Here is a 10,631-nt window from a genome sequence, read left to right as displayed (position 1 = left end):
CCATGTCTATGAATATAGTATATAATCAACTTCAAGAATAAGTTATATTTATCAATGTCATCGAAAATATAATTCACATTTGACTTTCATTTTTCAAAATTCATTTTTCTCAAACTAAATTTTCAAATACACATTTTTACAATAAAATATTTTGCATGTAAACCCAAATTTTCTTACTTTTTAACTGCACATTCTTCAAAAATTTATCATTTTAAAGCTCTTTTTTGATGAAATAATGAGTGTCAGACACGGGCAAAATATTCTTCTTGTAATGGGAATTTAAAATTAAAAAAAATAGTTCAAGTATTTTTTACATTACTCTATATATATATATATTTCATTTATATTTCCTGTTCCTAGAAATATGTAAAATGATATGTAGAAAATAAAGGTTCATTATTATGTCTTTCGATTTCTTGCACTATGCTTTTCCTAAATGGTACATTGTATTTATCCAAACTTAGACTTGCATCCAAAATTTAAGAGTTTCATCTGTGAATATGTCACGAATTCTGCACGAAACAATTTCATCAATAAAATTTTGAACCGTTTTAAATATTAACAAAGAGTGAGCATGTGAAATTCTTCTTTTTGAAATTCTATCACATAAATGTAAGCAACAACTATTCCAATTTTTGTTGCTTCAATAGATCAAATTTTAGTTCTTCTAATTTAGCTCTAAATATACGTGCCAATAAATCATATCTATTCATACTAACATCATTATGTTTTAGTTCTTTTTTTATTTCTAATGTAATTACATTCATAAATTTGTTGTCATGTCTCTACTGACACCAGTAAACGACGATAGTAAAATAATCATTTGACCAATTTCAATACCTTTATTTTCGTCATTTTCTACCCTATCAACGATCACTTAATAAAAGTAGAGTACGCATTTTATTTTAATTCTTTCTAAAATGTCTACTCGTTTCAATTTTAATATACATGTTGACTACATATGTAGTAAAAGCCTACCATCATGTAGTAAAATCGAATTTGTGACCTGAAATTTGTAACAAATAACATTCTCGAAAGAAACTTTGGGACATTCTCTTCCTTTTTGTTATAGAGAAATTAGTAAGCCAAAGATGAAGAAAATAATGCAACTTATATTTACAGAAAATCTTGCTATTATTTACTTTTATTTTCTTTTTCAATTAACTAATTCGAAAAAATTTATTTAGATCATTTCAGTTTTCTATGTTGTGGTTGGGACTAACTCTATCTCTGTTCAACTTTTCTATGCCCTGATTCCAATGTTAGGAAATGTGGTTGTTAAAGTTGATCATAACAATCAAAATAGTAATGTACTCTATGTGAAATACCAGAATGAAAGATATTGATATATCGTGAAGTATAATATCTGCAGACGAATCCTCATCAATTCAAATTGCTACAACTTGTGAAGCGCGTGGTGTATTATACACCATGTGGTCTAGACCAAGGTTGCATCTTAAGTGTCTTGTAGGTTTCTATGGTGTCAATATCCCTCTATGAGCGGAAAAAATTAGAGTAAGGACTTATCTTCAAGGTATTTATCAATTTTCGTAATATAGATTCACAACATTTATCAGATTTTTTTCAACTTATTTTAATTTCATTTTAGTATCACAAAAATTACAACTGTAGTTTATCTGCTGATTTTATGACGTTGAAGCTTGTCATCGAACTCGAACGTAGAGATAACTTTGTTGTTGTTGAATAAATCTTTATTGTACTTTACAATAAATTAAGTAAAAGCAAAAGTGTTAGTAGAAACTATGTCCATTTCCATATACTGCAAAGCATAATTAACTGAAGCCTAAAAAATTTGGCTGTTACGAGGATGACAAGTCAGATTAACGACGAGTTGGACGGTTTTAGTCAGTAGTGAAAAATAAAGGCTGGGGTCTAACTAGTTACTTAGACAATAAATTGGGGACTGATGGTGCAATTTTCCCTATAATGTAGCCGTTGCAAGTATCCAAGGTAATTCCTTTAGGTAAAAAAAGAAAAAAAAAAGTTGAACCCCACCTTGAAAGCACTCATCGTCCCGTCCATAAAGCATCCATCGTCCCGTCCCTAAAGTATCGTAAGGGAAGTAAATCGTAAAATATGTCCCAACAGATCAAGAAATAAGAGCTTGTCTGTACACTAGTGTTCATAAAGAGTCCAATACATATCTCAAGAATCGAAACATCTCACTGCGACTATCAACAAAATTGAAACTATCTCGTTCCTGTCATTTCTGATATGCCCAGGTGTCATCCAAGGTAATTTCTATAATTTGCCAACAGACGTCCGTCCCGCAGCACCCAAAACCCTACAGCAAAAGAATCCGATTTACATTTTCCGTCAAAATGTCGTCCCAACAAATTGCACCCCACAGAGAAAACGCTGAAATCTACAACGGCGAAGCCGTCTGAAAGCAAAAATCTGTCGAACTTCTCGAGAAGATTAACCTGCCGAAGGGCCTGCTTCCCTTAGACGACATCGTTGAGGTGGGTTACAATGAGACTACGGGATTCGTGTGACTGAAGCAGAAGAAGGGAAAGGTGCACCGATTTCGTGCAATCGGGCGCAGCGTATCGTATGATGGAGAAGTCACAGCTTCCGTTGAAGACCGGCGGATGATGCCGCTGACAGGTGTCAAGAGCAAGGATCACAGCTTCCGTTGAAGACCGGCGGATGATGCCGCTGACAGGTGTCAAGAGCAAGGAGCTCCTGATCTGGGTCACCATTTCTGATATTCGCATTGAGGACCCCAGTTCTGGGAAAATTGTGTTTGACACCCCTAACGGGATTTCTAGGTCGTTTCCAGTGTCTGCATTTGAGGAAGAAAAAGAGAAGAATTGAAAATTGTGAGTTAGTTTTGATTTAAAAAAAAAAAAAAAAAATTATGTTATGGAATTATTTCGGTGGTTTAGCACAAAATTTAGCAATAAAAAATTGATTTACGAGAATGGATTTTGTTTTCCAATTTTGAATATTTATCATTTGCTCAAGGTTTAAGCAATAGTTCAATGGCTGCAATTATGCCCTTGCCTTCAACAATTGTGTTAGTGCTATGAATGATTTGGTGGCAATTTATAATAAATGAATTGAATATATATGGGTTTCTTTTATCAAAGCAATGTCTTGCTCGGATATATTTGGAATCGGAAAAGAAAAGCAAATGTATAGGTAGTTTTGAAACTGTAACAAAAACCATACGCCAGATGGAAACACTTGTGAACTAGTTCTATTTGCTTTGGAATCAAAACCCTACTCAACTATCTGAAAACATAATTGATCCCAATGGAACTCAAGAACTGAGAATAACATAACTACCTCCTTTAATTTTCTTTCCTCAACATAATGTGTGATAAAAAGAAATTGTAATCGAATAGTAAACTGGGTTTCTGAAAATTCAAATCAATGGTAGATCACCGTCAACTTGAGACTACATTGGACCACGTGCAGTGAGAAACTCTTATTGTCCTACAATCATGCTATATGTACACTCTCCTTCACACCTTCGTTGACAATCTTCCAGAGGGATCCATCAAAGCCATTGATTTTGAATCCATCTATCACATCACCGCACAGATTTCTTCCACATAGGAGGGAATGTCAACAAAGGTGTAAAGCACTATATACATCTAGCATAATTCTATTGTCCTATGCATAATGTGTTCCCTGGTCAAAAACTTCACCCTTATTTCTAACTAGCAACTGCACCATTCTTTTAAAGCCCATTCATTGATTTGTTGTATAAACTCACCTTTGTTAAAATATTTCAATGTACTATTTGCTCGAAATGCCTATCTCTCTGCATGACTAGATTGTTGCCATAGATAATTTTTAGTTCGCATTGCATTCTATGCTGTCACTAGCTCGTCAATAGAAACAAATGATCCCCATCATGGATGACACTTATGTCATCAATTTCTGCATTCTCTGCATTTACAACTTTTGTGAAATTGTACTCTCCAAACTTTTGACCTGCAATTTCACAAGGTACGCAGGTAGGATCAGATAGATTGCTGTGAAAACTTAATGTCAATATTTCGTTAAGCTAAAAGAAGTGTATTAAAATCTAAGTCAAAGTCTAACAATTAATTTTAACCATGCATTTCATGGAACCCCCAACTTTTCAACCACACATTTCATCATTTTTTATCAAAATTTTACTGAAAATCTGATTTTTATCTAAATCATACAGGGGCAATATCTGTAAAGTAGTGTATTTAAAGTTTGAGATTTTTCCTTAATTATCATTTTTTTCGCAATAAATCTATAATTAACCGTAAAAATGATTTGTTTCGAATTTGTCTAGGGCTAAGGAGGCTTACCTGCTATTTCAAATAGCATTTCTAGTGAATCAGGTAGAATTATTAGCTTCCCAAACTGCTTTAGTGAAATTTGATCGTTTTGAGACTTCATGTAAATGGTGACTCTCTTCTTCGCTGATTGTAAAGCATCTTCACTGTTGGGATACCTAAAACTGCTTGAGCTGATATATGTTTGTTTCCGTTGATGATTGTTGGCATAAATATTGGCCCCATTTTCTGGATGCTGCCTAATCCTGGTTTTTTCACCCATTTCTGGCCCTAATAAGTTGATTTTGTGCTCATCTAAATTTCTTTTATTTTCGTAACCCCACATTGGGTCATAAATGCTTATAGTTTTATCAAGCCAATTATTGTGGATCAAAGTTGGATCGTGGTAGCCCTCGATGTCAATGCTACTCCATCTGGCGAGTTTCTGCAATTGAATTTAGTGGTTCAGTTTGAGTTTTTGCAAATGAGAGGATAGCAATATAAAGCTCCCTGAATTTACCAGGAAAAGATTGTTCATAATAGTGTGTTTATCTGCTGGATTTGCTTGAAGAATGTTCAGCAATGCTGTCCTGTTCAGTCGTAGTATTTGAGAAAGTTCGGTTGTTCGGACACCAAATGGCTGAGGCTTTCCATACAAAACCCCTATATCTCCAAACATTTCCCTTGCTTCAGCCTTTCTTAAGACCTGTGTGCGTGTAGAAGAATTATGTGATATTCCATGTTGTCCATTGTTCTTATTTATATGCAAATTTACATATATAGAGTGATGTAAATGTTGCTTACTTGATCATGCCCATCAATACTTGCAATTAGTTCCTGTGACAACCAAAATGTATTTTATTGGGTATGACAAAAGGCAAAAAGCAAGAATTTTTTAGGGATTCCATCATACTTCCTAGTTTGTATGAGGTATACTAGATTACTTACCACTTCTCCTGTGACAAGTATATATGAATCAGTTGGGGCCTCATTTTGCAAAATCACGTCTTCTTTAGGAGGGTAATACTCAGCTTCCAATTCCGGGACCTTTTCAAAGAATAAGAATACCAATTCGAACTTATATGTTGGTTCTCTATGAGAAGATGATGTGAGAGGAAGAAGAAAGAGAAAAATACCAGTTGGAAAAGGAAGTCTTGTGTAACACCTTGGAAGAGATCGACATTTTGAACAATGGGGTAAAATAGATGGTGAGCAATGTTGGAACGAATGGCCTTGGGCAGTCCATTAAGGGCCTCTTGCTGTTTGAATCCTTCTGTTTTGAATTTGAGACATATATACGACAGAAGTTGCTCGTGTATATGTGGTGGCAAATGGTTCCGTTTTGTGAAATCTGAAGCAGCTCTAATAGTATCTCTCTGCAGCACCAAACCAAAATCTTGTTCATTATACTCAACAGCATACCAAATATGTACTTGACAAACTTCTTGGTTGGGAGAGAGTGAAGAAGACAGAGGAGAGGGGAGGCTTACAAAGTTTCTGGTGTGGCTGGTCCAATGAACTACAAGGTTTGTCATGTTCCCAATGAGGTAAGATGTCAATCCCAGATTGAATAGCATGTAGAAGATATCAAACAGCATCTCTCTAGTGTTCTCAGCGTGCAAATCCCCATAACCTGTTGTGGTTAATGTCACTATAGACCAGTAAATTGCAGTTATATATCTGTCCCAAAGGCTCATTTCTTTGAAATTTGGATAAACAGCACCAATCCAAGTTCTTTTCGGATCTGGATATCTATCTGCTATCATGTAGTTAAAGCACCCAGCAAAATGTACTGCGAACAAAGTCACCTGAATTCAAAGGGAAAAGGCAGCAATTTATATGTGTATATTTACTAGCATTTGCATGAAGTAAAGCAGTTGCTTACAGAGATGAGCTTTGCGCAGCGAGTCCAGAAATAGTTGAATCGGATGTCCTTTTCAAGTCTTTAATTAAAAAAAAAAAAATGATGTTGGTTACCAAGAGTTATTTGTAGGATACCACTCTCTAAACAGGACAGCATGAAAGATTTTAATACCGTGCAAACAGGGAGCTGACTCTTCTGAGACGCCAAAGTCGAAGCATACTGAGAAATTGAAAGCATAATCCATCGCTGTGATCTGTGAAAAGGAGGCTGATGGATTGAAATGGTATTGTTGAGCAGACATCAAAGACGAACCAGGTGGATAGATACCTGTTAGTCAGATATAACATTGGGAAAAAAATTTACTGTTTAGATATATTTTACAGATATCTCGACCCTATAACCAGTAGTTACGGTACGGCTGTAATTACCTTATGGCTATTTTTTGACGATTATCAACTAGAAGATATGATTGGCTATCAAGATATGCCACAAAGAAGGTGAGAAGAATATCGATGGCGAAGAAGCTGTTGACAATGTTGTCTATGATGAACAGGGCATCTTTCTTGTAACGCAAAAATGCAAACTCGAATGGAGAAATCCAGGCTGAATAAATGACCAAGAGAACAAGAAACATCTCCCAGGCCCTGAAATGAACAACAGAAAATGAGAAATAGTGGCCTCTTAATTTGTATCCTCTAGCTTATTACAGAGTAGAGGCAAGTTATTCACCTATAACGCGGGTTGAATGGGGAAATTATGTATTTTCTGAGTTCTGTTGTCTGGTTAATTTGAGCTCCAAGTGATGGCAGGAGATCGCTAGAGAAGAAACCACTTTGGGTTTCATTACTTGTATGAAAGTCCTCCACACAGAACCGTTTTATGAAATTTTTTGAAGATGAAAACGGCATTTTTGGTTTTGAATGAATGAAATGAATGCTTCAAAGCTCGACAATATAGTCTGTTCAACTTTGTGAATGGCAAGCCTTTGTTGGGAGTTCATATATAGCAAAGCCGTGGTAAATGACACGGGTAAAACAATCTTTTTGCACTGTTTTCTTTTCAAGACACCCTGGTAATATTTCTTTGTCCTGATTGAACAGTTTATATAAACGGGGGTCTACTGGCTTGAGATGGAAGTTGAAGTGGCAGATATGAGTTATATTTGTGTCTAATGTAGTTGCAGGGACGAAATTGGGGAGAAGGAAAGAAAGGATGAGAGGCAAATGAAATGTAGGATGGTCCAGTGGTCCAATTGTTGATGTTCCATCATCAGTAAATGTTGGATATTGATTTCGTTTATGATTTGTATTATACGGTAGATTATACGGATTAAAGAGAATAAAAAAAGAGTTAAATTTCGTTGTTGTTCAAAACGAAAAGATTTTGGAATCTATTCTGATGATTGATCGAGGTTATTTCCTCACATGGAGAATATCAAGAAAAGAGATCGAAGGAAACGGAAGGTCCTAATTCCGTGACAGAACAGATGTATGACGCGGGAGTATATATTCTTTACTCGGGATCTAAACATAAATTGGTGTTTTCATTTCAAGATCAAGAAAAGGACTAACAGCCATAGTGAGGGTTGGCCATGAATGGATGCCGTGTGGACCAATGGTGACCTCTTATTTTGGAAGTCACAATGGAAACCTTTCCTTTCGATGAGCAGTGTCACAGAATCATAGACCTAAAGTTATCCAGTTAAAAGGTAGAGATAAAAGAAAATGTTTATTTATATTTGCATTCATAACAGTCTTGGTTGGGGGGCATCTAAGATTTTTATTGGATTTGAGTAAATTTGGGTGTCGGGTGGTTCGGTTCAAGTATTTTAATACTTGGAACCATACATTACACTTCGAGTATTTCATAAATAGTTCCATTATGGTCCATTAGTTAGGTACAGGTTCGATTCTATCCACAACATATTCTTAAAACTATGAGTTGACAATATAAATTATCTTCCAAAATTTAGCAAAGACAGAAAATATAAAATACGCCGTCTAATAACATTAAATATCTAGTAGAGGATAAACAAACACCAAATTACATACTCAAAGAACAAAATAAAAGAAGAAATCAATAATAAGGAAGTTCTAAATTTTAAAAATATTAAAAATAACATAAATTCATTCATATGAAAACAGCATAATAATCAATATTGTCGCCCCTCGGGGGATAGCCTAATGGTGCAAAGGACGGGAGTGAGGTTATCTCACGTCTTGCTGGTAGTCGCAGTGTGAGAATTCGATTCATGAAACATGGAATTGGACTACTTGTAGGCGGTGTACAGGCAGCTCTGGTTCCTTAGCCTGCTGGAACACATTCTGCGATTTACCTCCCTCACAAAGTTCTAGAGGCGAGGAGATGGAATCCCTCAAAATTGGGGTTCAACCTTTTTTCTTTTTTTTTTTTATAGTCAATTTGTCAACTTTTATTTACGTCACATCGTTTCTTTCAACCTCATTGGGTCATTGAATTAGTGTGAATAAATTGTAAAAATAAAAACTTATAAGATGACAAATTCAATTTTAGAATCAGGTACCCATGATTCCTAATTCTTTTCCTAAATCGGCTCGAAACCTCAAGTTTCGATTCAATTCAAATTCAAAAGGTTCAATTTTGATTAAAATATTCACCCACTTAAGAGGATTCTTGGTTGTTCATAAGTTAGATTTGTGCCCAGCGTTCATGGTCTTGAAATTTCCTGGAAACTACATCAAAAATGCTGGCAAAGGTTGGAAAGAAAGTTATAAGACCTAAACGTAGATGAAGGTCCATATGAATAATTTTATAAATATTTTATTTATTAAATCAAGTTATGGGCATCTGGGCATGTCTTTTGCTTACTCAAAATCTGGTACTGCCGAACGTGGACATGTCCTGAGGTTTTCAATTCGAATAATTGTCCTAAATCCACCATAAATTAACATCTTCAAGTTTGACTTAAGTAATCATCTTCGAATTTGACTCTATAATTTTGATTTTTCATAATTCGAGTTCTTCAAGTCAGGAATAAATGAGAAAGTTATTTGTACGTATAATATTATTACGAAATTGAAATTTAAAATCTTCGTGTGCTCTAAATAAGTGGTATAAGCAAAAGTACATCCTACTCGATTTCTTAAGAAGTTTCTAGGGACATTGAATTCAGACCAGATTCGTTTTAGGCTTTCTCTGTTTGGTATTGATTTACATCGAATTTTAATTTAAGTTAAAGTCAAACAATTAATATCAACCATATATTTCATAGGTTCCACAATTTTTTAATCACATATTTCAAAAATTTTTATCAAAATTTATTAAAAAATTAATTTTAATCCCTATAAATTGATTCTGCTTGTAGGGCCTACTCATGATTCCCGTGGAACATCCTATGCTTTCGGAAATAGTCAAATCAACATGGACGATATGGACCACTCTCTATAATAATATAATGTATAAAATTAAATTAAAGTGGTGGGTTAGCTTAGCTCTCATGCAACAAGCAACAACCACACAGGAAAAGGGGTATATTATATCATGAAAAGTGTGACCAAAAAGCCTTTATTTATAATTTGTCCACTTGTCCTCGATTATTCAAGAAAAATCGAGTGAGTCAATTTTATTTTAAATTGAAATAAGAGCCAAGAAATCCATCCCTAATGAAACCCGCTGTGCTAGAATGGAACTTCACAGAAGTCTTATAGAACACACAAGGGAGGGAGGGAAGTCGACATTTTTTTTTGCAATTTTTTATCATCCATCAGGTTCCATGTGGAGCCGACTTTGTGTGTCTGTTCTGGAATCCCTCCTCTATGCAAATGACATTGGCCATTTCTAATTGAAAAAATTCTATAAAAGTGAATCTACCCTAAAAGCTAAGTCAAACTAATTTACGTTTGGTTAAGCCTATAAAAGAAATAAATTTTTTAATGTGTTAAGAGAAGTCAAATATGTTTGAGTAGGGACAGAGCCAAAAAAATTATTTTTACGTGAGCTTAAGCTCCTATTTGGCCTCCATTACATCTCATTAAATTAAATTAAATTTTTCTCTATCATATTTTTAACCACACAATTTTCAATAAAATAATATTACACGTAAATCAAAAACTTTTCATTCTTTTACAACTATTTATTTTTCAAAAAAATAAAAAATACTATTCATTGATTATAATCAAAATTAATAGGGGCTAAATTATAATACAAAATTTAATATAATTTTTTTTCAATGACTGGAGCATAGTGGAGCTCCTACCATCAAGAATGGGACCAAGAAAGCTAGCCCTGGTTCCATCTTCATTGGCCAAGTAACTAGACAAAGAATAAAAGAACGGATCTAGGGACAAGACTCAAAGCTGTCTCTAGAGCTAGAGTAGCTCCTTCTTAGCCCCCGTCTGTTTCTTATTTTTGGAAGAATGAAAATAAAAAATATAGTCATTACGAACCTCATACAAAAGATAGAAATTCAAATTTTGTGGTTTGGTGTGATAGATAACGGTCATATT

The 10,631-nt window shown here is 34.5% G+C and overlaps 1 protein-coding gene and 1 pseudogene across 1 annotated transcript; one reads left to right on the top strand and one right to left on the bottom strand.

Moving 5' to 3' along the window:
* The first annotated feature begins 1,920 nt into the window (after nt 1–1,920).
* On the top strand, nt 1,921–3,104 carry LOC111370935 (annotated as a pseudogene).
* A 99-nt stretch (nt 3,105–3,203) lies between these two features.
* LOC111370934 (potassium channel KAT3-like) lies at nt 3,204–7,444 on the bottom strand. The gene is made up of 11 exons (XM_022992841.1): nt 6,877–7,444; nt 6,576–6,791; nt 6,319–6,474; nt 6,169–6,226; nt 5,774–6,091; nt 5,420–5,659; nt 5,232–5,330; nt 5,088–5,120; nt 4,804–4,989; nt 4,317–4,728; nt 3,204–3,966 (listed from the first exon to the last, which is right to left on the bottom strand). The coding sequence occupies exons 1-11, from the start codon at nt 7,053–7,055 to the stop codon at nt 3,854–3,856; spliced, it is 2,010 nt and encodes a 669-aa protein (XP_022848609.1). The 5' UTR covers nt 7,056–7,444; the 3' UTR covers nt 3,204–3,853.
* Between the last annotated feature and the right edge of the window lie 3,187 nt (nt 7,445–10,631).

The sequence above is a fragment of the Olea europaea genome, chromosome 21 (genome assembly GCF_002742605.1).
Source record: "Olea europaea var. sylvestris chromosome 21, O_europaea_v1, whole genome shotgun sequence".
NCBI classification, from domain to species: Eukaryota; Viridiplantae; Streptophyta; class Magnoliopsida; order Lamiales; family Oleaceae; genus Olea; species Olea europaea.
Note: the sequence above shows the minus strand (reverse complement) of the source record. Positions and strands in the feature narration are given on the sequence as shown.